This window comes from Penicillium nucicola (assembly GCF_028828085.1).
Source record: "Penicillium nucicola strain IBT 29836 chromosome Unknown utg000014l, whole genome shotgun sequence".
Lineage (NCBI taxonomy): Eukaryota > Fungi > Ascomycota > Eurotiomycetes > Eurotiales > Aspergillaceae > Penicillium > Penicillium nucicola.
Genome location: NW_026643138.1, coordinates 431,604 through 459,186, shown reverse-complemented (window position 1 = coordinate 459,186; position 27,583 = coordinate 431,604). Strand labels below are relative to the sequence as shown.

General features: G+C 47.5%; 8 protein-coding genes across 8 annotated transcripts; 3 read left to right on the top strand and 5 right to left on the bottom strand.

The window, feature by feature from the left end:
* Positions 1-1,879: 1,879 nt before the first annotated feature.
* Positions 1,880-2,509, top strand: N7511_011515 (uncharacterized protein; the record flags this gene model as incomplete). The annotated part of the gene is made up of 2 exons (XM_057133892.1): positions 1,880-2,304; positions 2,398-2,509. 2 exons carry the CDS (start codon positions 1,880-1,882, stop codon positions 2,507-2,509), a joined length of 537 nt encoding a protein of 178 aa, XP_056978562.1.
* Positions 2,510-5,010: 2,501 nt separating this feature from the next.
* On the bottom strand, positions 5,011-5,850 carry N7511_011514 (uncharacterized protein; the record flags this gene model as incomplete). The annotated part of the gene is made up of 2 exons (XM_057133891.1): positions 5,011-5,528; positions 5,586-5,850. 2 exons carry the CDS (start codon positions 5,848-5,850, stop codon positions 5,011-5,013), a joined length of 783 nt encoding a protein of 260 aa, XP_056978561.1.
* Positions 5,851-11,414: 5,564 nt separating this feature from the next.
* Positions 11,415-12,098, bottom strand: N7511_011513 (uncharacterized protein; the record flags this gene model as incomplete). Its single annotated transcript, XM_057133890.1, has 1 exon — positions 11,415-12,098. The coding sequence occupies one exon, from the start codon at positions 12,096-12,098 to the stop codon at positions 11,415-11,417; it is 684 nt and encodes a 227-aa protein (XP_056978560.1).
* A 2,105-nt stretch (positions 12,099-14,203) lies between these two features.
* Positions 14,204-15,060, top strand: N7511_011512 (uncharacterized protein; the record flags this gene model as incomplete). Its single annotated transcript, XM_057133889.1, has 2 exons — positions 14,204-14,386; positions 14,482-15,060. 2 exons carry the CDS (start codon positions 14,204-14,206, stop codon positions 15,058-15,060), a joined length of 762 nt encoding a protein of 253 aa, XP_056978559.1.
* A 1,907-nt stretch (positions 15,061-16,967) lies between these two features.
* On the bottom strand, positions 16,968-19,966 carry N7511_011511 (uncharacterized protein; the record flags this gene model as incomplete). Its single annotated transcript, XM_057133888.1, has 4 exons — positions 16,968-16,980; positions 17,052-17,869; positions 17,916-19,479; positions 19,548-19,966. 4 exons carry the CDS (start codon positions 19,964-19,966, stop codon positions 16,968-16,970), a joined length of 2,814 nt encoding a protein of 937 aa, XP_056978558.1.
* A 1,664-nt stretch (positions 19,967-21,630) lies between these two features.
* On the top strand, positions 21,631-23,248 carry N7511_011510 (uncharacterized protein; the record flags this gene model as incomplete). Its single annotated transcript, XM_057133887.1, has 2 exons — positions 21,631-22,513; positions 22,578-23,248. 2 exons carry the CDS (start codon positions 21,631-21,633, stop codon positions 23,246-23,248), a joined length of 1,554 nt encoding a protein of 517 aa, XP_056978557.1.
* A 651-nt stretch (positions 23,249-23,899) lies between these two features.
* Positions 23,900-25,975, bottom strand: N7511_011509 (flavin-containing monooxygenase; the record flags this gene model as incomplete). Its single annotated transcript, XM_057133886.1, has 7 exons — positions 23,900-24,129; positions 24,214-24,733; positions 24,793-24,962; positions 25,015-25,080; positions 25,134-25,296; positions 25,359-25,708; positions 25,777-25,975. 7 exons carry the CDS (start codon positions 25,973-25,975, stop codon positions 23,900-23,902), a joined length of 1,698 nt encoding a protein of 565 aa, XP_056978556.1.
* A 1,042-nt stretch (positions 25,976-27,017) lies between these two features.
* On the bottom strand, positions 27,018-27,233 carry N7511_011508 (uncharacterized protein; the record flags this gene model as incomplete). Its single annotated transcript, XM_057133885.1, has 1 exon — positions 27,018-27,233. The coding sequence occupies one exon, from the start codon at positions 27,231-27,233 to the stop codon at positions 27,018-27,020; it is 216 nt and encodes a 71-aa protein (XP_056978555.1).
* Between the last annotated feature and the right edge of the window lie 350 nt (positions 27,234-27,583).

Sequence of the window (27,583 nt, the reverse complement as noted above, 5' to 3'; positions counted from 1 at the left end):
GCTAATGAAAGCCTACCCTCTTGCTCAGTACGATTTTGAGAGGATTGAGTACGAATTGGTGGCATGGTGGGTGGTTAAAGAGAAGAGGTTTGATTGATTGACGCGTTTTTGGGTGGGGTGCGCAGCTTGGGGGTCTGTTACGTTATACTATTTAGATGTCTCCTTCTTGACACATCACCTTTTGGCCTCTATTGGTTTGTTAGCCGTTCTTTGAGCTACTAAAGTAAAGATTGAAGCCATAAACGCAGTATATCACGATCGGAAAGTGGCCTGAGTGCTCATGTCTTGTTTGCGTTTGGGGGATGGCTGAAGTGGATGTCTGCTGCAGTTGCCAGCCACCTAGATTACAAGCTATTTGCAAGGATACCGCCCCCGAAAGCTCGATTCTGCTCCAGATGACATTTGCTAGACCCTGGCTGAACTACAGGCTTGTTCTCTCAGCGGCAGAGCCAGGTGTTACAAGAGCCAAGATTTTCGGAATTAATTGCTGTGAATGTCCTCACATACAACCTGGAAATTGCGACAATTGATAAGCGGATGGTAGAGATCACAGGAGTTGGTACAACATTGATTCTCATCGTGTCAAATAGCGTGATACCGTTTCTTGGTTCTTTCGAAAGTCTCAATCGCATACTCGCGAAATTCATTACTGCTTCAGGCCCCAGGCGAGCCAATACTATCCGAATCCACGCGGTTGAGTTGTTTGATTATATACAGACTCTCGCGGGGCAGTACCGCTTATTCTGGAATCTGAGATTGTATTTAGATGTTGGTAGATGGATTGAAGGGCTCAGGTCGGATAAATTCAATAATGAGTTCAATCAAGTCTGTTCTTCCTGAGCTCGCGAGCTCTGTTGCTTTCAATTATCCTGGATATTGATTGATTTTTCATGCAAAGTCCAACCGTCGTTTCATTTTCAAGGAATATGTCTTGTCATATATGCGTACACAAGAAGTTGATTGATTTTCTCACTGGTTGGGGATGTCACTGCTCTTATTCCCTTCAACAGGGCCCAAGCCTTGGGTACAAACCTCCGGCGGCTTTTTCCATTAATATCCTTGCACATCCCTAAGCATCAGGTTGATACCGTCTAACAAACATACCACAGGCTCATTATTGTGTTGTTGGTGGTTGCGGGTTCCACCGAGACAGCCTTAAACACTGACAGATGCAGAGGCATCATTGAAGCCTTGGGTAGACTCCGCATTCCCCAAATCCCTTTCCCATATGAGCACAGGAACTCAGTTGTTCACAGATTCATTATTCGCGCGTTCTCCTTCGTATGATACGCTGTAACAGACCGACTAGTTCACGACACGACCTGCGCAAATCTCATACTCGTTAGCAACAACCTTTCACTGTAACGCAGCGCTATAAGATTGAACAGACTTAGTTGCATAGCTTTTCCCTTGATCCCCATGAAATCTGATATACCACTTGTTGGAGGATTGGTTCAAGGGTTGGTTCGTGCCTTTGAGAGAGCAGCTGGCAAAGAAGTCAACTGATCGTCCGCAGAAAATACCTCGACTACCTTAGGAATATTCTAGTGACTCCATATGAAGTGAATGAATCTGAGAGTGCAAATGGTCTTGGGTCGCTCTACGTGAGACCTTTTTATTCCTTGCATTCAAATCGTTAATTTGTTGCTAACAAAATAGTCAGTACGCGTCATACTACTGTTGGAAAGCCCACGGCACTGGCAGAGCCACGCACGTTTGCTCTCCTGGCTGGTTTCCATTGGGGTAAATATTCAGTGGACTGACGACATTGGAAAGTAGGTTGCATTCCTCCCGGCTATTTTAGCGCGACTATTCTGACACTGTTTTTTGCAGTACCCAGATGGAATCAATGCTTGATTCTGCTGTGATATGCACCGCGATGACAGGTCGTTCCGCGCTGGAATTTGGCAAATTGTGTGAGATCATTGGGGTTCTGTTTAATATGACCATTGGCGAAAGTGGGACGCAGTATTTGAATACCCGGAGGTTTACAGAACTTCACCAAGTTCTACTGCCTATAAACCAGAAAGTGTTCCTGCAGGACTATCTTCGCTCATTAAAACGAGATGATCTCGGTACCCTCAAGAATTGTACTGATACTCGTGGTAGAACACCGCTCATGTGGGCAGTCGAGTTTGGCTGGTCTGCTGCAACGCAGATCCTATTAGACTATGGTGCCGATCCCCATCAAGCCACTGCCACTAAGCGAGGAAGCTCTACATTACTGCACCTTGCAATTGCTGGTCCAAGGTCTCAGTTCTCGAGGGCGGGTTTCTTAGAGGTCATTGACCATTTGCTTCAAATGTGAGTGGATGTCAATGCTAAGGATTATGAAGGATGGACGCCACTCCACATTGCAGCGTCATGGGGAACATGTGATCTCCAAAATCTTTTCAGTCACCCTGCTTTGGACTGGAGCGTTCTTACCGATGATAACATGTCTGTGGATGCTTTGTCTCCAGTCGAGCAATTCTCCGATGTTGCACTAGTTAGGATTTACCAGAGCTAGCAGACTGAAGCTTCCCTTGGGGCAGCTGTTCATATACATTTTGAGAATATTGCAGCCCTTTTCTGACAGTGTATCTTCATCATCTTTCACGCTACCCCGGTATATTGGCCCGGTTCTGTCTCCATCCAATTCATAGAGACAACCTAAGCGCCTGACCAGGCATATATAGTGATGGTCGATTTCAGTCTCAGCAGCAGGAGGATCTGAAGAGCCACTCATTGCGGCATTGCGATAGATTGAATCCAGTTCAGGTGAGTTTTGCAGATAATTGGCGCGGTCGGCTGATCCTTGCTTCACAAGACCATCACTGAAGGAGCCTGGATCTATTTACTTCAGCTGATATCATATGCCACGCGGGGTGAAGGGGAATGTCCTACCAATTTCCTTGGTGTTTAAAGTGTTACAAATACAATGCATTATGGCATAAAGTCCGCAGGCATTGTTTATAGTCTGTTTTAGCCAGAGGATGCCTTCTTCGGAAGTACTGTGTAAGATTCTCTGCTCTGCATATGCAGGACAATCTGGTAGGATAAGGATCAAGGCTTCGACAGGATTTTGAATAATAAAACGAATGTTATCCAATTGATCTGCTTCCAGAGACCAAACATCAATGAATTTGTAAAACTTAGGAACACCCATGTTGTGCATCAAACTCGTGAATATTTGAGGATCGGATTCCAGAGGAATGAAGTGTTTTTCGTACTCCATTTCGAGTCGCTGGAACTTGGTCGTGGAATATCAATCTTGATGAAATTTGTTGGCACTCTTGCCGTTGGGATGATCGTTATTTGAATATCGAGTGGTTAGGCGGGGTAAAGGGTTGAGTTGCACCCAAGGCAACGCACACCTAGCTAACAACGCGTACATCACGTGATAAATTGTTCGATAACAGTCGAGAAAAACTTAACAAGGCCATCTTGAGTGGATATAGTTCTGTTTCATAACCATTTTATTGGAAACATTATTCAATACGCTCCCAGATTAAACTAAAACACCCGAATGGAGAAAACCGGCCCATACAGGGTTTACTTCAGACCTCACTTGCGGGGCAATCGATCCTGAGCGAGTACTATAAGCTCATAGAGCGCTTACAGGGCTACAAATTAAGTATGGGAAATACCCCTGCGATCCCAAGGATCGCTGCCAGCCAAGACTAGAAATGTATCTAAAGATCTGGCCACTATCTGATAGATTCCATCTGAATAACATGTCATATAATGATCCCCATCACAACATTAGTGGTATCACACTGGTAGGCAAGGAATTCGGTCAATGAATAATGCGGCCAATTCTCGAATATCTACCCGATCTCTAAACGGCCTTGTGTTCCACTTCCCCAGATAGTGGGACCGGATTGCTCAGAGAGCGAGGCAAATGGCTTACGCAAGTGTCAGGTGATGCTCACTTAAGTTAACGAAAACAATGCTCATATAATACTCAGGGGTGTGCTCAGTTTTACTCAGTGAGCAAAAAGACTTGCCATAAATGGTCCTGTATCTCTTATGGGGTAGTTTCAAGCAACACGCAATAACCATGTGGGGACTGACTAGCCAGGAACAGAATCTATTGAATTGAGCCCAGGATTCGTAGTTCGAGAAACACACACGGCTACACTTCGTACTTACGGTTTTTAGCTATATTATATTCCGTGATTAAGATGCGAATTGTGAGAAATGTGTAAATAAGTTCCTCTCAATTCAGCTGGAGGCTGTACGTGAAGGTGTGACTAAAAGACTCGGGATTGCCTCGCAAAATCAAAAAGCAATTGAAATATGGCAAGAACACGCGCTACCCGCCGCGTAAATTTAAATCATCTGAGTCGTTTAAAGAAGTGTTTTTTGGTATTTTCTCCCAAATACGGTTGAGACTTTTTTGAGAGTCTCTGGACATGAGGAATATGTTACTTATGTTCGCTGATTAGTTGATAGGGATCCACGGGATAGATTGTGATAAGAGAGAGTTGAACCTGTCAGAAGCACTGCATCGAAAGACGAAGGTATGACAGAATACACAGTGATGCGAGGAATCACATTGTGACTTTGCAATTAGCGTAAATTGTCAGGAGTTTCGGTGATTTGTTTGATTTGCCTCGCAAATAATTTAGGTGTTCTAGGGGTATCTCATTGGCCGACGGGATGAGATACGGTCGCACCCGGACCCAACAGAGATCCGGAAGAATCTCCAATCAAACCCCCACCTTTTACCGTTTAATTCGAGGCACCCAAGCGTAGGGCGCTAGTGACAAAGCATCTTTCTTAGGGTACAAGCAAACCATGGACAGACTCATACATTTCGCCTTCACCTGCTAACAGGAAAGAGTGTCGAATAGGAGCTTATCAATTCCATTAAGCCTATTTAGCTATCTGAAAAGTTCGGAAAGCATTGGTCAACCACGGCTTCCCAAAACAATCTGCACCTGCTTTACACACCCGTTTCGGGGAAGAGGGGGGGGGGGGTTCAGGCAGTAGGTACTCGCAAAATACAATGCCAACAGTATACCGTCACATCATCTCCCTTCGGGTGTTGGTCGTGGGTTCCATTTCAGGCGGTGGCGCCAAAAGCTCCTGCGGTGCTGGCTTGGCCTTCATGTAGGAGCTACCGTCCGTTGCTTGATCCTGATTTCCAGTCATCTCCTGCGGTAATGACTGTTGCCGCCGTCGAAAAAGGAGGAACCCAAACGCAGACAGCACCAGTCCGGCGACGCTTGCGCCGACGCCGATTCCTGCTTTCGCGCCGGTGGGGAGTCCACCCGTATCCGATGAGGCAGCTTCCGGGGTTTGAGTAATCGTCGCGGTAGACAAGGACGTTTGGATAGACGAGTTCGCAGAGGTAGACGTGGATGTTGTCTCATTAGAATTAAGGTGAAACCCCGGCGAGTACAAACGAGGGTTAGACGGAGCAAAACTCTCCCCGGTTGGTTTAAAAGTGAACCCGTACTCTTTAGTATCTGATAGCGCTTTCTCATCAATGGTGACTTTCCAATTGAAAGTTCCCGAGTACGAAACGTCTATCGTGCTAGCTAATCCGTAATATTGTCAGTCTAGCATCTCATGATTTATGTTGGGGGATCGCATACTCGAAATCTTTTTGGACCATGTGGAGAAATCGGTGTTCCATGCATTTACCCACAGGTCGGCTTTGCTCACACCGTTCATGTCGCGATTCAATACAGAAGAATCCCAACCAGACCAGTCAATGGTCACGGTAGACCCAATGTAATAAGTAGTGACGAAGTCTTTATTGTTTCCGCTAGGCGTTCTCCATACAGTTCGAGTTGGCGCACTTTGAGCCACCTGGAACACCGAGATCAAGAGCAGCCATGCCCACGTCAGGTTGGTCATGAAGCGTAGCAGAAAGGGGAGCTTCCCGTGATTCTACAACAAATAAAAATGAAAATGCCTCAAAGCGAAGAATTCAAGAAAGAAAAACCCAAGAGACCAGATCTTGGGGAGGTTTTGTTTTGGGAATTGGAGAAGCAAACATTACCCGAAGGCACAACCCCTTACTGTACAGGTGCGAGATAGCCAGGTGTTCCTATGTAAGGCCCATGACTAAATTACGTCAGGGTAAGTGTGCATTAGCAATTAGTTGGGAACCGGCAAGCGACCAACATGCAGAGATGAATCTGCCTACAAAAGACCTTTCACTTTCCTGATTGACTTACGTTATGTTCCTTCTATACAGCGATTTTCGAAAACAGTTTACCCCCTCATACACTCGGACTCTCTTTGTCGGCCCGTACCCGAATCTCTGAACGACCCGGGGAGACACTCTACTATTGACCAGACGGTAACGAATCGACCGGATCTGCTTATCAAATGCCATATCTACCACGAAAATTACGGATCGGACCACCGTGCAACGTTCTCCGAATGGAACCTCAGAGCTCAGCGCCAACCCGTCGCTAAGGCAAAGAAAGCCTACGACCGTGCGAACTGGAGCAAGATAGCCGAAGACGTGCTTCAACAAATGGGCCCATGGAAGGAAGTGAAAACGAGACCGGCGCTAGATGAAGTAGTTAGAAGGCTCACAGAGGCAACCGCAACAGCGGCGGATAGGCACACTCCCGACCTGCGACCAACACCACACTCCAAACGCTGGTTTACCCCAGCCCTCAAAATACAGCAAAGCGAAGTCAATCAACTACGTCGGATATGGCAAGAGAGCTGTGCGGAACTTGGGCGACACGACGCCCGCTCCATAACGCATTTTCAAGAGATGCAGCGCAAACGACGGTTATGGACCCGGACTATCGAGAAGGTGAAGGCGTCACATTTGAAATAGTTCCTTGACGAAGCTGGGGAAGGGAAACTCTGGAAAGCTGCCAGCTACATGAAACCACGAGAAGCCTGGGGATGTGTGCCGGCATTGCACATCGGCACCAACGAGCTCATAGAAAACGAGGACAAAGCGCAGGCCTTCTTAGATACTTTCTTCCCGCAGATGGACGAACCTCACGAGGACTTGCCCGCCCAAGCACCTCTAGCACTTCCATGGCAACCTATCACTGAGCTTGAGATTCAACGTTCTCTCAAAGCCGCAAAAGGATCTACCGCACCCGGGGAAGACGGCCTGCCGACGCTAGTATGGAAACAGCTGTGGAGACACCTCAAGGTCTACATCACAGGGATCTTCACCGCGTCAGTCAATCTAGGATACCACCCAAAGCGATGGCGAAGCGCGAAGATTGTGGTGCTGCGAAAACCTAAAAAATCTGACTATTCAGTACCTGGGGCCTATCGCCCGATCTCGCTGCTTAACACTCTCGGCAAACTCCTTGAAGCGGTGATGGCACGACGACTGTCGTACCTCGCCGAAAAGCACGGCCTGCTACCTGACACCCAGTTTGGAGGACGACCAGGCAGAACGACCGAACAGGCCCTGTTGGTCCTCTCTAATGCGATTGACCGCGCGTGGTATAAACACAAAGTGATTACGCTAGTGGCTTTCGACCTGAAAGGTGCCTTTAACGGAGTCAACAAAGTGAGCTTAGACGCCTGCCTCCGGGCAAGAAGAATCCCAACCGTGGCGAGAAAATGGATTGTGAGCTTTATGAGCGACCGCCACGCCAGCATAGGATTTGACGACTTCCACACCGAGGCCACACCACTAGCGAACGCGGGACTAGCACAGGGATCGCCTCTCTCCCCCATTCTGTTCGCATTCTTCAACTCCGACCTGGTCGACCAACCTGTCGACTCTCACGGCGGTGCATCCGCCTTTATCGATGACTACTTCCGCTGGCGAGTGGAACGCTCAGCCGAAGAGAACCTAGCCAAGATTCAATCGGAAGACATTCCCCGAATTGAAGCATGGGCCCGTCGAACTGGGTCTTGTTTCGCAGCCGAGAAAACAGAACTGATTCACATCACCAGGAAAAGACACGAACAGCTTCAGGGTCGAGTAGTTATGAATGGGAGGACGATCGAACCGTCGCCCACGGCCAAGCTTCTAGGGGTGGTGTTCGACCAGGAGCTCTGCCGCGCGATCATCCTATCTGGGATACACTACGGCGAGCCCAGAAACGTAGGAACAATGTCGGGTCATACGCTCGCTTCCCACTGGCGGAAGCCCTGAAGACCATGAACCTAGAAAGATTAGATGAGCTAGAGACGATCGACCCACGTCCGCTACCACCGTGGCGAACCGAGTCCTTCACAGAGATCGAGATCGGGTCAGACCGAGAGACGGCAAGAGAGCGGGCGGAGTCCGTGCGGTCCACATCCGCTATCGTGGTCTACTCTGATGCCTCGGGACGCGAAGGCCACCTGGGCGCCGCTGCCGTAGCACTCGACAATGACCTACAAGTTGTCGAATCGAAACAGGCCCAAGTGGGACCGATGGACCGGTGGTCGGTTCACGTAGCAGAGCTGATAGGCATTTTCTACGCTGTCAGTATAGTGTTCAAGATCAGCCATCAGCGGCCAAGAACGGAACATAATGGAACAACAACGGCAACGATCCTCTGCGACAGCAAGTCAGCGTTGCAGACGATCGAGAACCCAGGAAAAAAGTCAGGACAACGCATCATCCACGCGATCCTCCAGGCGGCTGCAGAGGTCCAAGCAAAGGGAACTGCGCTTTATCTCTAATGGATACCCGGACACTGCGACGATCCAGGGAACGACGCAGCAGATCGGTTGGCCAAAGACGCGGCAAGCCCGGGCAAAACACACCCCTTCCGCCCTTTGCTAACAAGAAAGAGAGCGCTTATCCGAGACAATATCCGCGCTCAATGGGAGCGGGAATGGAAAGCATCAACCAAAGGCGGTCACCTGCGTAAAATTGACAGCACCCTACCGGCGGCCTACACCAGAAAGTTGTATGGGAACCTGCCCTGGGGGCGGGCGTACCTGCTGGCGCAGCTACGCACGGGCCACAATTGGTTATCCACCTATGCCAAGACCTTCGGCTTCCGCGACAACAATCAGTGCGTGTGCGGCGCGCAAGAAACAATTACCCACGTGCTGGTGGACTGCCCAAATCTGAGGGAAATCCGACGGAAGCTAAGGATTGAAGTTGGGGACGCGTTTAACAGCGTATCGAGTCTGCTGGGAGGCTCAACTGAAGGTGAGAGAGGTAAACCAGACACCGTCTCGCGGGCTAGGACGGTCAAAGCCGTACTAGACTTCGCTGAGGCGTCACAAAGATTCCAAAGTCGCGCGCCATGAGGGCAGCCTAATTACTTGAACGGCACCTGGGCCATAATAGGCCTTGACGAGGCTCCAAGTTCGTTTTCAGGAAGTGGGACATTACACTTGAACATACCAAGATATATGTAGTTGCTGTATCCTGTATATCACCAAAAGCGAGAGGTCAGGGTAAATGATATCATCCATCCATCCATCCATACTGTACATGCGGAGCAGGCTTGGGAACTGTTTTAAGCAGCTGTTCACACTGATTGCCAATAGCTCGCTCTGACTTCATTTATTGTCCTTTCTTCGTCGATTCTCGAGTAGATTATCTGTGCTTCAATATTATCAGTCAATGCATATTGCGTTAGTTGGACCTCATGTTTCAAATGAATTCCATATTTGATTTCGCTCTATCTCAGTAATAGGTGAAAGTGTTTTCGTATCTTGGCATCGCCAGTGTCAAGAAACGTGAGCGCTATGGTCAAGATCATTATGATTGAACTAGTGAGATACAAAAGTTTGTTGCAGATCCCCTGGTGGTGCAGACTTTGTCTCGGCAGTTAATTTGCATGGAGCGGAAATGATCTTGAAAATCAGTTCGGAATCATGTCATATTATCGAAGTTAGTACCTTGATAGTCGAAGGAACATGTCAGTACTATTGTGCCAAGTATTATTGGGTGACTTCAACCATGCAGTAGAAAATTTCAAACGTTTGTATACCGCATCGCCAAATGACTGGATTTCCAACTGCTCTACAACTCCAGGGTACACATCTGAAAGATCGTTCAGAACACTGAGGCTGTCTGAGTATATGGATTCATTTGGATAGCACAGTGCGTTCGAATCAAAATATTCGCTCGAAATTCAACCCAACCATCAGACTCACCGGGCGGTACTGTTGATTAACACGTTTTGCTCAGATCAACAGTCCTAGTTTATACCCTTGTACTGAATTTCCTCTGTCACAGAAATGTCAGACTCACTGAGGACGGGAACTCCATTATCAAAACGTAGCTCTCATATCGGAAGTTTGTTTCCCATTCGATTTCCTGGTTACTTGAACTCCCACTGCCTTCTTTTCTACCTCTCATACAAGCAGCCATGGTCAATTTGAGCCTTCGGCCAAATCCCAAACCCATGGTGGTAAACATGGTCCACCAAAAAGCCCGCAGAAGGCGAAAGACCCTTTTTAAGAATGTGTCTGAGTACAGCGTGGAATGCGATGCCGACATCTACCTCATTATACGAATTAGGGGATCGGGAAAGATCTTCATCTCGAATTCGGTTTCGAAGCAATGGCCTCTGTCCCAAGATCAGCTAGTAAGTTCCTGTTCAATTAATCGTCCCTTTCATCGCCAGGAAGGTGTTAACTCGATCAAGGATTCTCATCATCCTACACCAGTTCAACACGTCCTGGGTGACTCAGAATCGAAGGTGTAGGACTTCATCAAGTTGTCAACAAATACCAATCACGATAATGGGGTGAATGAAACCAGAAGGTGTCTTTTGATGGCAGACTTGTGTCAATGGTCTACAATTCGTGAAAAGACATCATGTAAATACCTTCTGTACTATGCTGTACTGTTGATATTGCAGTGTCTCAATCTTGCAATATGTACTATAGTTCTACATGTATGGCATTCGCTTAATAGGCGTTCAACCATAATTCCCATATCATATTTCAACAAACACACCCTCCAACATTATCTGAGGATAATAACCACGGTAGACCTGTCATCAACTGGCTAGCTTGGTAGTTGCGATCATACCTGTCCGTCACGAAATCCAAGCTCGCTGCTCCATCGTCGATGAGGTCACATTGACCTGGCATTCTTCGTTGTCGGAATGCTCAAACGTCAAACTTTGTGGAAAACTCAGATAAAGTCAATTCTAGCGCCGGCAAAGTTTCGGATGATCCAGCTTGATGTGTGTCTGTCTGGCACTCAGAAATACGTCGTGAGTATGACGTGTCTCCTGGGGGTGTCATACACTCGCTGGACGTCTCGCGTCGCGCTCCCTGCTTTCTTTTGAAGCAAGTCGGGAATATACGACGATCTGGTACCTCTCCCTGGGCTGCAGGCCGCAATTCCGTCGTCGATGCCGTAGCTGACTGCGGAAGAAGCTTATTAAACAGGTTCCGTCCACTCGATCGCCGCCGCTCCCCGGATTCACGCTGACAGGTACAGGAGCGAAGCAGTGAAGTAAGACGGTTGAGTACAGAAAACTCTAACTTCAGCTTGATGCTGTATACCACCGTCTTGAAGCTCACTTGAATGTAGTGAAGCTTGTATTCTGTGACGAGGAGCAGGACATTGAGAAACACGACAAGAATGTTGATCCAAAGTAATGAATGATGGCACTGCGACTGTTCTGACCACGAATGGTGCTGATCTTCTTGAAAGTAAGAGCTGATTCGTATACATAAATGCTGCAGATGATGGAATCTTGCACACAAAAAGCCGTCAGCTGGATTCGGTCGAAGATTGCGGCAGGGCGAGCGAGACGTGCGTCGCCGTTGTTGAGGCCGAAGAAGAGAACGGTCATTGGAATGTGTAGGATGCAGGCGTTGATAATGATCATCCACAAAACGCAACGCCGCGTCCTCACGTTGGAGACAACAAAGTGCAGACGCGAGTACAGTACAATGGCTTGGCCGGTGACCATAGCATACCATCCGATCACGAAGGGGACTGACGTCGCGATGTTGGATGCTTGTGTTAGAAAGCGAGCCATGGCAGGAAGAGCATGCAGAACGATCCCCCAGGATGCGACCTGGATACTCCAGAAATACAGGCTGCGGTAGCCTTTGAACACATCAAACGCGACGATTCCTGTTTCTAGACCATTGTACGCGCCGATTGAGAACATGGACACGATCTGAATGATTGAGATATTATCCATCAGGATGGTGCCCACTGTTGGAGGCAGGCTGGTTATGACTGTGTCCATGGTCTTCTCAGTGTACAAAGAGTATACTGTAGGAAATGTTATGGATGGGACCTGTGGCGGGCTTAAATAGCTTCATTTAAACCCGGCATGTGAATAACCTTGCAATGAAATCATCACACTGTTGCAAGTCATATCCTGGAAAGTTCTAAAGTTCTTAGAACCCGCACAGTATGAGTTATAACTCTACACCCCTAGGTACGTTGAATTGGATGGGTAGGTCCACAGCAGAGTTATCTATGCCGTAGCTCCAGGCATGATTGATCCTCGATCCTCGTCCAGTCGTTTTGATGGGAGAGTATTTGTTCCAGCCAGTACTATAATGGCAAGATCTCGCGCAGCTGGAACAAAGGTTCCTTTCCATTCAAGTGATACCGAAGGTTAGTTCTATGACGACCGTAGAACGCAGAGCAGGATCCACGGTCAGTAGCGAATGTCAAATATCGTGACAAATTCTTTGAGTGAATCATTGAACGGTGCGTTCGGTGGTAGACAGCAATAATTAATGGAATTTGGGATTTAAGCTTCCTCCTAGTCAGATTGTCTCTTTTCTTCTGCTCCACTTTCCAGATCTATTATGAATATGGCTGCCACCACAGTCTAAATGGATTCACTGAAAAATATGAGCCCTGCTTTTTAAAACTTCGGCTATAATCACGAACTCTGCCGTTGAAGGACCACAAATGTTTTTTTTTTTGAATATTGTTGGCCGCACAATCATGCGCAAGGGACGATAAGAAGGATGCTCAAAAGTAAGCTTTCGGACCATATGAAGTTCGGGCCCACAACGCCGACTGGTGCCAGTTCTAAAGTCTATCGTATCATCGGCTTTTACAACAAAACCCGGACGATATGTTTACATAGACGTTTCTGGTCCGTCTTGTATTGCATAACCACGTCTAAGCTCTATTACTGCTACTGGATCAGCCAGGAAATTGGGTCCATGGTAGGAGAGGATCTACCCAGCAGTGAGGAATATACGTATTTGGGATGGCCGGTGCCGACAGAAAGAAGTATTTGCTGGAATACTTGAGAGATCAGACAGACGACGGGGTGGAAGCTTGGCAATCGATAGATGATCGAAGGGTTCAAGGAAACTATGACCACATATTCTTTGGCATATACTTCCCTTCTGGAAATACCGTGTAATACTGCGAGTACCTCATCTACCCAAATCATACCTCTTAAGCAACAATGGCCTTCACCCGCACGGCAGCAGCCCATCAATTTCGGGGCCTGTGGATCGTGTCTGGACTTTTGCAGGTCCTTCGAATCTTTTCAGAAAGCCACAGTTAGCACCCCCTTAATTTACTAATCCATGGTTCACTCCATTTTTTTTTTATTTCTCAAATGTACCAGCATCAGTCTAAATCGATCCCAATTGTTTGATTGGCCCCATGAGTGTTTCTTTTGTCCATGGTCTCCTCGGGAACATGATAATAGCGTTGCAATCTCCTGGACGGGTGGCGATGGACAACGGGGCCAATCGTGAGTCGCTGTAGCTCAAATAGATTATATGAGTATCCTGTAGATCAGGCTTTGGTTCTGTCGACGTTGGAACTGCTAGAACTTGACCCCCTCTGCTATTACAGCGTATATCAATCAGGGCCATCAAGACACAGGATTGCTTCTATCAATCAGACAACGAGGTTGATGTAAATTTGTGCAAGACATGTTAATGAAAGTACATTAAAGTGCAACGAGACTCCAAGCCGGTATTGAAACACCACTGATTGCATAGGGTAATGCGGGCCGGCCGATCACATATCCACAATGGACTGGCAGTGGTTTCTCTTGTCCCTTTTCTCGTCTTCCGAATCTTTATTTCTTTTCTTCACTTCACGCTAGGATCGCGCTAGGATCCCGTGGGGTCCGGTGTGAACAATGATCACCTGGCCTTCCCTGCTCAGGGTCCAGATGCTGGCAAACAAAGTTTCCCCAAGGGCACAGCATTTTCATCTTGTTTCAGATCTTTTGCTTTTGGTTCCACCAAAACCTTTAAAGTCTTTGTTCCCCATTCTGTAAACATTACTGCGAACATTTAGGTTCTTCAATCTGCCCGAATTTTGCTTCAGGTTACAATAATCCCTCAAACACAAGAACTTATCATGACAAATGACTCGAAATCTTCTCGGGGTACTGGTCGTGGTGCAGGTCGTGGTGCTACCAAAGCAAAGCCTCGTGTTGTCGGTTCGCGCGTTGGCTCGCCCGGCTCTGTTCGGTCGACAACTACCACGTCCAAGCTGGGCCGTAGCCCAGTCAGCCCAGTAGCGAAGCTACACAAAGCCCAGGTGTGTCATTCTTCTATTGCTTGTTTTGTATCTTTTTGCACGGAAACTATGCGATCTGTCTTGCATCATGTTCTTTTAGCTGACAAGCTTTCCAGGGACAATTTATGACGAAAACCACCCGTAAGAAAGATCACGTGGCGACGCATGGCCAATGTTTGGATGTGATGGACCAAGTTCAAAAAGAGTTTGAACAAGCTCTCCAGAAGATGGACGACGAGAGAGCCCATGAGTTCCAGGCAATGCAGCGTCTACATGAAGAAAAAGCTCGGGAGACTTCAAAACTGCAGCAGGCTATCACGGCAAAAGACAAAGTCTTGGAGGACAATCAGAGGCTTGAAAAAGAACTCTGCCGAATGAAGCAGCAGCAGGAGTCGCTTGAGGCCACCAGACAGGATCAGGTCTCGTGGAACGATATTCAGCCGGTCCTGCGTCAGACGCATGGTGAGCTGCTATCGGCCACCACACAGCTCTGGAACACCATCGATGCTCTGCAGAGTGGAAGACCGGTGCCTTTGTTGCCTAGCTCTGAAGTAATGCACGTAACTTGGCCCAACCAGAACGCCACGCTTGAGAATTTGGGGCACAATGCTCTACCTGGGTTCTCCACATCGAGTAACTACCCATTTACTCAGCAAGTGGCAATACCAGCCAACCAGTATGAATCTATTGTGTGAATCATGGTAGATGAATGGCTTGGACAGTCTTGGCTGCGGCGGAACTGGATAGTCAATTCAGATAACCACCACGCAGACAGATAGCTCAGTGGATAATCTTTAGCAACACCACCGCCATTCCAATCGAAAACAGATCCATACATTGATATTGCTACAGTAGAGCGAATTTTAGTTCAAGAACAAAATTAGCTGTTCAGACTTTTGCTCTGCCGGTTGGAAAAGAATGCGCGGGGCGCTAAATTTGGTTACCAGCAGGACCCACAGCCCTGGTGGGCCATGATCGGCCGGTACGACTGGAAATGATCGCCAGGCCATTTAACTTTCGAAAATCTTAATATGTTAAACTATATCAAGTTACGACTCTGCAGGGGTAAAATATAATTACTCGCAAAGCACAACGGCATAATAATACTTCAGCCAACGAGGGCTGACATGTCACTCTAGGCAATAGACTTAATTTCATCATATTCAAGTAGGAATTACTGCTGTGACCGAAGTGTTCGTCTAGTTGTATCACCCTCCGTGGCCTGCTTCTCTCCTTCTTTGGCCCTCATTCCAATAGCCATCTCCACAACCGCCAATCGACGGATGGTATCCTCTAGGTCACTGCGAATGGTTGCAATCCAACTGTTCTGGTTATTCAATGAGTTCTGCATGGATCTGGAAATAATCAGCGTTTGTTGCGTATCTAGTAGATCGCACGACTGACTTTGTTCGGGCATCTAGTCTAAACGGTGTGAGCAGACATATCACGAGTAGCATTTCAGGGAAGCGGATGATGACTCACTCTGCGAGACATTGGAAGGCGATCAGGTCAGAGTCCTCGGAGAGTCCCTGTCCGGGCTGTTCTAGTTCTTCTTCTGGTGTCGGGTCCGTCTTCCAGGTGTGCAGAGGACTTTCCTGTCTATCATCCGCTGTGGTTTCGTTACAGTCGTTCTCGAAATCGGCTTGACAGATACACTCTTCGTCACTCTTTCTGGCCCCACCGCCAAGGCCTTAGCGCAGATCAATCATTGAGCGGGCCGCAAGAAATTGAGGAATACCGTAAGATGCCCTGAGTATGGTATTGTATTTTGCTCGTAAGATTACACAATGAGTACGAGAATTCAGTGGAATTCCATGGAAGCCGATGTGGTCCTCTGAAAATCATCCAGAGGTGGCCGCCTCCCACCTGGTTCCTGGACGATCTGCTAGATGACTGGTGCTACGTGGACTTCAATTACAAATGGATGAGCAGACAGGGCTTGCTCTTGCAGCAACAGCATCATGCGGACTGCAGATAACGAGGGTATAGTTATTGCCATATTAGTCCGTCCAGCGCGTTTCGTCTTATGTCCTTGTAAATACTACCCACGGATAACTAATATTAACACCTAGCCTTACAACGTTTAACATCCAGCTGCACTAAGTCTAGGGTGCTAGTGTGTCGAAAATTGGGCAAAATTTCCATGGCTGTAATTGGATAGATTAATACGAGCTATATCACCGAAAATATAAAACCTTAGGCCCAGATTCAGACTTGACATTGACCTAGATGATATCAGAATGCTGCGTAGGGAAGTCTTCTCTGGTTACCGCACGTAGCGATTTCTTGACTAAGCAGCCTCTGTGGCAAAAGCTAGTCAATCACATGGATTGGCGACTATGTTAGTTACTACTGGAACTTTATGGAACTTTATGGAATTTTCCGCAAGCAGGATAGGGCCGTATAAATTATCCTCTTCTCCCAGGCCCTTCCTTTATAAAGGGATTAGAAAATAGAGGAAGAGGGGAAACCAAAAATCATTAAGTACTACATACAAAACCCAACAAAGGAAATCCGCCCTGATAAGTGTCCCAGGGCAAGTACATTGCCGTTTATCTTGAAACAGCTGGGCCGAGACTCGATCGGAAGCCACAGGACCCTTCTACCATTCAATGCTATCCATTGGCGGTGCTCAATAGAGATGTCTGGAGTTGCATGACGTGGATCAGACGTAGGAATGACACACCTAGATTGGATGTAAAGGGCGCCTACGTCGGTGTGGAGATATAAACCGCTATGGGAAAATTCGAGCGTCGTGACTACCCCTTTAACTTCGAAGGTCTGGGTGAGCGCGCCCGTCGCAGGGTCCCAGAGCCGCACTGTCTGATCGTCCGAGCCGGACGCCAGCAGGCGGCCGTCGGGCGAGAAGGCCACCGATCGAACCGAACTGGAATGGCCTTCGAGGGTCTGGGTGAGCGCGCCCGTCGCCGCGTTCCAGAGCCGCACTGTCTGATCGTAAGAGCCGGACGCCAGCAGGCGGCCGTCGGGCGAGAAGGCCACCGATCGAACCGAACCGGAATGGCCTTCGAGGGTCTGGGTGAGCGCGCCCGTCGCCGGGTCCCAGGGCCGCACTGTCTGATCGTCAGAGCCGGACGCCAGCAGGCGGCCGTCGGGCGAGAAGGCCACCGATCGAACCCAATCGGAATGGCCTTTGAGGGTCTGGGTGAGCGCGCCCGTCGCCGGGTCCCAGAGCCGCACTGTCTGATCGTAAGAGCCGGACGCCAGCAGGCGGCCGTCGGGCGAGAAGGCCACCGATCGAACCGAACCGGAATGGCCTTCGAGGGTCTGGATGAGCGCGCTCCATCCTTCCTCAACTTGTGGTAACTGATCTATCCAAGTAGGAAGCGACCGCTTGAACTCTCTACGGATTATCCCCGTTCGGGGTGCAAATATAAGTCCTGCACAATAAACTTGAAGGGGGGCCTGATCAACTATCTGGTGATTTTTCAGAATAAAGCGCTTTGCATCGTGAAGGAAATCCGAAATCAGGGAAGAGTCGTTACCCTAAAGCTGTCAGTGCATACCATGTATGATTATCCTCGGAACTTACCGATGTGGACGTTTGGAGGCGATCAAGAATACCTGATACTTCTGACGTAAGGCCCAGTAGACTCATTGCTTCCACCCAGTGCAAAAAGTGTACCTGGAGAAATAAATAAGCATTGTGCATCATGCCAGACAAGTCCGTGCATTGTAACAGATGATGCGCCCAGTATCGACACGCGTATTTCAGTGGGGGAGGTATATAAAGCTGAATCGAGTCATCGCTAATTTCATTCCTTTGCGTGCCTTCGCTTGGCAGTTTGCAGATGTTTTTCTCCAGGCTGTCCTGCATGATCTGACGGCATCGTTCTGCAAGACACTGGTTTGTATAGTTTCCATCGATCCAGAATTTGCTTTTGTCTTTGTGGTGATCCAAAAGAAAATCTCGGAATGACAGATGGAGGAGCCTGACTGGTGTGTCGAAATTGTTTGGTACACTGAGCACCGAGTGGAGCTGGTCTAATCGGCATTTGACATCAACTGACTCTCTGTCTATTAGGTGGCTTAGGGAGTTGATCGAGAGCGGAGTGGCAAGAATAATGATCACCCCAACTACCTCCTTGAACTCTTTAAGTAATTCCCGTGACTCTGTTTCATTCTGTCCAGTGAGAAGTTGCTTTAGCACGGGAATATATGTGCTGTCCATCTTGGACACATAGGTTGATTGGTCTGTCAATATCGCTTCCAGTCGCTTTTGAGGGTTCCATTTTGCATCACCGATAAAACGACATACGGTAGCAGCTGCAATGAACAAAGGGACGGCCCTATCAACCAATATCTTGGTAGCTGGGACTCCGGGCCAATCTGGTGGCAATGAGCGCCTCTGCTTTAGGCGCAGGAACTGATCCTCAAAATACAAGGATATGTCATGCGCTATCACTGGCTCTTCGATCTCATGTAGGACCAAATCCTGATGGGCATCGGTGATCCCTTCGAAGCCCAGCCTGATCGGCAACTCAGGTCTGCTTGTCAATAAAAACCGTACTTGTACGGAAGTTGACTTTTGAACTCGTGGCAAGAGCCGGAGAATAATCCCTATGTCGTCTTCTGAATCGCATTCATCTAGAGCATCAATCACGATCACTCTTCTTGTGGTCTCTTCTCGCTGCTCAATTCCAGATAGTGAATCCAGTAGAAGCCGTTCAAATTGTTCCCTCAACACCTTTTCCGAAATATTCGGGTCATCCTCAATTGCCCTCTGAACTCGAGGCAGCATTTGAGGTATGCCGATGACCAGTTGCTCGGTCAATGTTGGAAAAAGCTTTTTTGCTGTTTCTCTGTCCTCTTCGCCTCTCCGAAAGAAAAAGCTCGCCCCGAGAAGCTGCTGCGCTTGAAGACGGCTTGCAACTGTTTGGGATATTGTTGATTTCCCTGTCCCTGCCATGCCGCTCAACCAAAATATACATTTTCCGTGTGGCGATTTTGCCCACTCGTCGATTTCTCGAAGCAGGTCAATTCGGGTCCCTGGAAGACATTCACTGTGTTGATTGTCGTAAGAGTCGAATGCTGCTTGTTTTGCAGTCTGTAGTCTGCTGAGGTCTATCTTTTTGTGGATCGAATTGGTAGATCTCCTGAGTCAGCGTCAGAGTTGGCCTTTGATATGAATAATTAAGAGACCGGATTATGGTCCGCAGCCTACGTTTGATCAACCTGCAAGGACAAAGCAAACGTTGTTTTATACCACTCAAGCTCCATGATAGCAGAATCTACCTCCGACCGTGCGAGCGGCCATTTCAAGGCTCGAAGGCCCCATTTCCTCATCCGTCTTTGCGTCGTTTCCGGATTAATTTTCTCTTTTAAATATGTAAGTGCTGAGGAGCATTTGACAATATTGTCGACCAGGTCTTGCGTAGCAGTAAGTTCATTGCCATCAGATCCACGGATCAGCCCATCGAGAGATTGAAGCACTTGGGCAAGGGCGGTGATCTTCTCTTGGAAGCGCTGAATATCCTGCGTCGCGTTCTTGACGTTGTTGAGATATTTCCCACATATTTGCACGATAGCTCCGGTTAACTGGATAACTGCGATAACACTTGCTGCACCCGAAAGAGGTTCCATGGTAAAAAAGCCTTCCACAGTATGAATAATATCAAAAGTAAAAAGACGCCGCAAGGGATGACAAACAAAATGGAGCTTATGCCCCTCTTCGAGGGGAAGGCGTCAATGGGAGGCTGAGAGCAAAACTGGACCCTGATTGGCGCTTGCCCGATCGGATGAGCCACGTGCCTACCACAAGGGGCCGTTCATTTCTGCCCAAGAGGAAAACCATCCAACGATTAACCACGCCCGGAACAACTCAGCTCAAAATGGCATTCAATGAAATATTACGAGCAAGGGACACTTGAGTGAATTGGAAGATCGGTCGAGGGACCTGTGAGTGTGTATTGGGGCCAGGTGTTGGTGCATATTGCGATGTATTGTCCCAGGGATCTAACGTTACACCTCGTTGGACGTCACAATCATCATTGCTAAAGAGAGAACTTCGCCTCATATCTCTGAGCAAACTGTAGCGAAAGACTTATGGTGAGTGACTATTAGTTGCGGCCTACGCCATTGGCTGCCAAAAAGGTTGTTGTTCGTCCGCGACAGGGTCCTGGTCGAGAGAATGTATTGCCCACGATAATCGCTGAGATTCACTACGGCAAAGAAACACCTGTCAAGATCAATCACCGGCAAAGGGAATCAACCTATGCTGCACATGGAGGAAATCTGAAGTCACCTAGCAGAAGACCAGGAACCGGTTGCTAGGCGACCATCTCGTATGGTTTGCAAAGTCCCACAATAGATTTCTACGGAATTCCTTCCATATCTCGTAAGCCTTTCGTAATTTACATACCAAAATACAGTACCATACTGCGCACCTTTTTCGATGTCCATCAATTTGATGAGGCCCGCTCAATGATTAATCTGCGCTAAGGCCTTGGCGGTGGGGCCAGAAAAGAGTGACGAAGAGTGCATCTGTCAAGCCGATTTCGAGAACGACTGTATGGTGATTGTGAGGAGATTCATCCTCCTGAGAACACTCGTCCTCCGTCGTATCCCCCGCCGCAGATCTGGGCAGACTCCAGATATCTTCTGATTCGGTGGATGACAGGGACAGCGCACGTTGTAATCGTTTCCGAAAGCTTTTTGGTTGATCAATGAAAGGAAGTTTTCGAATTCCATCCATGCTGGAGTCAATCTAAAGTTGAGATGAAAAATGTTCGTGGTCGTCTATTATAGAAGTTTCATAGACTTTCATGAGGATTTTGTTCTCTAATACGGAATTTGCGATCGGATTTTCAAAGCCTAAGATGTTATGTTCGCACGTATCGTAATTTTCGCTTGATTTAGAATAATTTTAGCCAATTAATCACGAAAGAAATGAAACTCGAAGGGAAATGACTTTTTCGAGAGGCGAGTTGTTTGTCTACAAAGTCTATTTGATGTTTTATTGCTGAGTAGCCGGTGGGGCTCGGTCTAAGAATTACTATCTTCATTGGTACAGTCATCATGTTCCAAATCAAATTATTAGCAATACGAAGCTGGAATCTAGTCGACTTAGTAGAGCGATATTCGTTGTGCTTTGCGATGTCTTGAATATCGGAGATTTCAACAACCCGGCAGCATTTCATACCTTGACTTTCAGAGAAATCTTCCCCATATTGTGGATCATTGTCGGTCACGCCAATCTTACACCTGTCAATCTATTGACGCGTACTTTCTATCATTCAGACGTACAAATGACACCGTTCCTTGGCCTTAGGGGCAACAGCCTCAGCGTCGCAGCAATTCTGGGCGTCCTCATGCCTGGAATTCTCATAGTTGGCTACAATGCCTCATCGTTTGGAGGTGTCTTGACGCAGATCAACTTCGAGACCCAATTCCCGGAGATTGACGTTGACCATGCCAAGAATCAATCCAAAGCATCAATGCTTCAAGGCTTTGTCGTTGGAGCCCACACCATTGGAGGATTTCTGGGCACACTATCATGTATTTGGGTCGGTGACAAGTTTGGCCATCACCGCACAATTATGATTGGAGCAAGTGTGCAAGTGATTGGATCTATTCTCATGGCTGCTGCATGGTCATTAGCCCCCTTTAATATATCCCGGATCACACTGGGCTTCGGGACGGGTATTATTCTTGCCACTATTCCTCTCTGGCAATCTGAGATATCGCCTGCTGAAAAGCGCGGTGCACATGTCGGCATGAAAGGAATTTTTACTGGGCTTGGATGCGCTCTTGCCTTTTTTCTGGAGTTTGGAATGTCTTTTACCCGTGCGAGTGTTGCTTGGAGATTCCCTTCTGCCTTTGTGGTGTTGCTTTCCATTGCCATTCTTGGATTCATCATTCTCCTCCCCGAGTCTCCACGTTGGTTGATTCGCGAAGGCCGAATCTCCGAGGCGAGTGAAGTTCTAGTGGCCTTTGAGGATACCTGTGTGGATGATATATCTGTTGAAACGAAAATCAAGGATGTTCAGATGTCCCTTGAGCTTTCTGGAAAACCCTCGCTTGGACAATTCTTCGACATGGGTCCTCAAAGGACCTTTAATCGGGCCATACTTGCTTGTTTGGTTATGCTCTGCCTACAGCTTACAGGTTCTACTGTCACCACATTTTACAGTATGTTGAGTTCTCTGTCAGTGTGTATAAAACCAGCAGGATCATTGACTCTATGTACCTTTAGCAACTGCAATCTTCGAGAAGAACCTCGGACTCGGCAACTCGACATCCACAGTTCTTGCGGCAGTCTATCAACTTGTCGGTCCTATTGGAGGAACTTTTTGCGTTCTGAAGATCGAGAGCTTTGGTCGAAGGGTTTTACTTCTAGGTAGCGCGGCTGGAAATGCTCTATGCTTAGCCCTGGTAGTTGGCCTTGGAAGTCAAAGTGAGAACCCGCTCGCAATGCGATGCGCCGTCTTCTTCATATTCCTCTTTCATTTCAGTTATATCATCGGGTTCGGCGCGATACCATATCTCTATGCCACAGAAATTGCTCCTTTGTATCTACGAACAACTATCAACAGCTTCAGCATCAGTATTTTCTGGGTCGTCAGCATTTTGATCACTAATGTCACGCCACTCGCTTTCAATACCACGGGACAAACCTACTTTGTAATATTTGCAGGGTTCAATGCGGCTATGGTACCGATCATTTACTACATGTTTCCAGAGACTGCGGGACGAAGCCTCGAGGAAATGGTCAATATTTCCGCCCTCTCTCGAAGCATGTTTGTTGTGTTGAAAGTGGCGAGGCTTCTCCCACATGGGCAGCCAGATGATCTGTCTATTGAGAAGGATCAGGTATCTGATCTCAAACATCCAGAACTGCAGCTTCGTGAAATCCACTCGGCCTGACACTAATTTCACGAATCAGAAAAGATACAATGAAGCGTTATGAAGCAATGAGAACAGCTTGAAATATGAATTGACTCCCGGAATATTTTCACACCATTCCACAATAGACAGACTCAATGATCACAGATTAGTAGTCAACAGTAACTTATCACGTCGTGAAGGAAACCCCTTTGCATAGAGCGACTTGGTATATATTTTCGACCCACTTACAAATTTAGTCACGGTATATGTTCATACAAAAAACCAATGGTACACGGAACAGAAATAAGAAAAAAAATGTTAGAATGAAACAACTACTTTTTCACCTTCTGTCTGAGCTCACTTCAAAAATTGAAGTCCAGGCAGCAAAATCTGGAGTTTTTCCAGCCGATTCCTATTCCATTTAGAGATCCCCGCTTGCGATGTTACTGCTGTGTATTGATCAAAAACGGTGAACTTTCAAGTAATACCAAATGAATATCGTCTCAGAACTGAAATTTAGATATAGTTTTTAACATTGACGATATGTGCCTAAAACTTCCGAAAAGAACAACAGTTTCCGACTTCAGAGTAGTATAAACCGGCCGGTTTGTTTAGCTGCTATACGCAGACGACAAATACTGGAATGGAGTCTATCCAAACAGATTGTTGAGATCAAAATGCCTTTTAAAATTAAAGGGCCATTCCATTTGAAGCCCCACTTACTCCATTGTAGTAGGGCTTGTTGACGAGGCGACTGATTCTCTCGTCATCCAAGTAGAAGCTCCGATTTGAACCTTCTGTCCTTCCAACCTCAGTCCAGCCATCGCCTAGCCATGAAAGAGGATTGTTGTCTAGATACTGGTAGTCATAATCCTCCCAACGAGGGTGGGAAAGGGCTTCCATGGCATGCAGCGAGGAGCCTGTGTAAATTATTGATTAGTATTGTCTCTGTTCAAACACTGTTCACATGACACGTAAAATGGCGAGGACGTCTCGAAACATACCAGGCCACAGCGCCGAAATTCTTCCATCTTGACTACCAGTCTTATACCACGATCGACAGTTCCCCGCGAAAACGGTGGTGGGGAAATATGATGTGCAATAATCGGAGAAAATCTTTACAGCGCTTTCCTTCACCTCAATTGACTTGACCGCATCCCTTTGCATCTTTGCAATGGCTGTGCCAACATACTCAGCCACCTGCTCCAGAACAATGACGAGGTTACCGGTGCTGATGGCCGAGTTGGGACCGTGGGAGATGAACATATTGGGGAATCCGTCAGTTGCAACGCTAAGATATGAATTCGGGTATTCGGCCCATTTTTCTTGTAGACTGACGCCGCTTCGACCGATAATGGGGAATCGAGGAATCCAATTAGTAACAAACCCTGTTGCGCAAATGATCGTGTCAACCTTGTAGAATGATCCATCCTTGAGATGAACGCCCTCTAATGACACGTGGCTAATGTCGCCCTTGACAAGTCTTACATTAGGCTGGGTGAGAGACTTCAGATATCCAGGACCCTTGGACGAAATGAGATGTTAGCCGAATGAGCAACCCGTCAGCGTCAATCAGGCCTTACAGGCGTTAATCTTCTGCATCCCGGTGGGAAGCTTGGCAATATCTTCTCCAGGATATCTGCTCTTGAATGAAGCTTGTTCTCCATGTTCTTCTGGAAATGCCCCTGTGCTACCTTTGAAGCTTCTCCTTGGTGCGTGACTTGGTGGAATGATTGGAGCTCGTTTTCAATGGCTGCGAACCGCTCATTAAAAACGGTTATGGTTGCTTGTGCAGGTCGACTTACCCTTTCTGTACTCGTAAAGAACTTTCGGTTCTTGGAATGCTTCGATTTCCTCATCGCTAAAAGTGACTGATTACCTGTTAGTTGATGTCATGTTATGTAAATATCACTAAATGACTTACAATTGATCTCAGCCTGATGCCTTTCCACCTCAGTGCTGGCAAAGGGTGGTGCAATCCAGATTTCACCACGGATGAAATTGAAGAGGTTCTTCACCTTGCCCTGAATAGCTGGAAGGATTTGAGTAGCGCTAGAACCTGCACCAATCACAGCCACAGTTTTGTCCTAGACACAAGGTTTATTAATTTCTGGCCAGTGAGCCTTCTGAGCGGATAATAATAACGAACTGTAGCGTCCCAGTTCTCATTCCAATCGGCACTGTGAGTCAAGTTACCCTGAAAATCATGCAGTCCAGTGATATCAGGCCACTCCCAATGGTTCAAAGCTCCCGGACAAGCATAGAAGACATCGGCTAAATCCTCAAGAATCTCTCCCGTGAGGATATTCTCAACTTTCACGTTCCATTTGCATGAGGTCTCGTCGTACCGTGCATGAATGACTTTGCTGTTGAGCTGTATTTTCTTATACAGATCATACTTCCTGACTATCTCTTTCCAGTAAGCCAGAATATCCTCGCCCTTGGCATAGAACTCTTTCCAGTTAGGGTTTGGCTCGAACGTCAATTGATAAGAGTGCGCTGGTAAATCTTCATTCATATACTATGAGCCAAAATGGACACGAACAGAGATACAGTATTGTTCATACCACATGCCACTCCCGGGTAGCGATTCTCGAACCACGTTCCTCCAATTTCGGGATTCTTCTCGTATGTCACAATTTCCAGATTAGGAATCAGCCGAGGGAAACGAATATTGGCAATGATTCCGGAAATCCCAGCGCCCATCACGATCACCTTCAGTGGACGTCGGTGATCAATTGATCGCTCAGCATATGCAGGGATCATTTTGGATGAATTCAGAAGTAGACCAGCCGATAGAATCAAGACAGGGGAATTCAGATGATCCGATGGAGAAAACAAAGCGGGTAGAATGTTCGGAGGGCTTTATAGAAGGTGATGGAGAGACGGCTAGATAGCCCTGATCATCCTCTCTCGAAAGATGGGCATATCCGAACAGCCACAGCCACCCCACCCCAATATTTCATCACATCCTTCACGAAATCCAAATCGATCTCGGCAGTAGCTTGAACCTCGGGGAAGCTTGTTATTTCCCCACCCCAGTTTACTTATCCGAAAATGCGGAAAGAATTTCCCCACCTCGATTAACCGGTTAACCGATTAGCCGATGTCCATGGATAGCGCATGCGGGATGAAACTCCGGGGAGTCTCCTCATTGAAGAGTGTTTCTATGGATCGGCAAATGAGAGGTCACTAAGGAATCTATTTAATGACATCAAGTCCATCGAACTTCCAAGGCAAATGTATTTTTTCGTCGGGCTGGATTCCATCATGTCTGTCAGCCCAGCGCAATACCAAGTATGGTTACCCCCCTGGCTAATAAGAGAGAGCAAGGGTCTTCGGCTACGTCTCGACGGCTGATCTCCTTGTGTGGCCCGAGTCTATGATGAAATGTAGTCAAACTGCCTTTTCTCTCGCGCTTTGCGAGCTCATCTTCTATTATATCTAGCTATTAGGCTGAGTCAGATCTTAACAGTACAATGTCTGCTATTGCAAGAGTAACATACGACCTTATAGTAGGGTGGTATAGTACTACCCAGAGAGGAAATCGGAACCGCAGGAGTTATAAATAGTGTGATAGGGAGGAATGCGACTCTATGAAACAGATGGCAGGCAAAAGGTTGCCCAAGTACTGATGCCCTTTTAGCAGCACGCAGTAAAAGCCCTGGGATCCTGCTGTTGTCCCTATGGTTGCCTTGTTTCGCAGGCCTACGTGTAACTAGTGGAGATCAATTTCTGATGCATCGAAGTAGATTGGTCGTATCTGTAATCTGTTCTTGTTTCCCTTTGTTTTGGAATACCACAAGAGCTAATGGAAGGTCTCGCCGCCACCAACATCGAAAATTTGTCCCGTGATAAAAGAAGCTTCTGGGCTGGCGACGAAACAGAATGCATGGGCGACATCTGCGGGCAATCCGCACCGCTTGACATTTTGCTTCTGTATCACACCGTCAAACAGTGGGTGAGAACCATCAGGTTGAACGGCATAGTTCCAGACCACCTTAGTTTTGATCAGTCCGGGCATGACAGCGTTCACCGTCACTCCGGCTCCGGCCTCATTGGGAAGTCGCCCGGACTAGTCCGACCACCGCTGCTTTCGATGTGACGTATGCAACCTGGCCTTTCTCTGGCTCCTGGGTGGTAGTCGAGCTGGTGTGAATGATCCGACCATATCCCGCCTTTCCCAAACTATGCTCCCGGGGGCTTTGCAGCTCCTGGATCTGGATGGTGTATTCCCAGAGCCACTTTTCATTCAGTCAGGACCATAGAGTAAAGATCCTGGGAGAACATCTCGTCTTCCTGGAGCCTAGAATAGCCCTAGAAGCTAAACAGCATTTCCTAGGGAATGAAAAGCTCCTAGAAACGCTTTTCGCT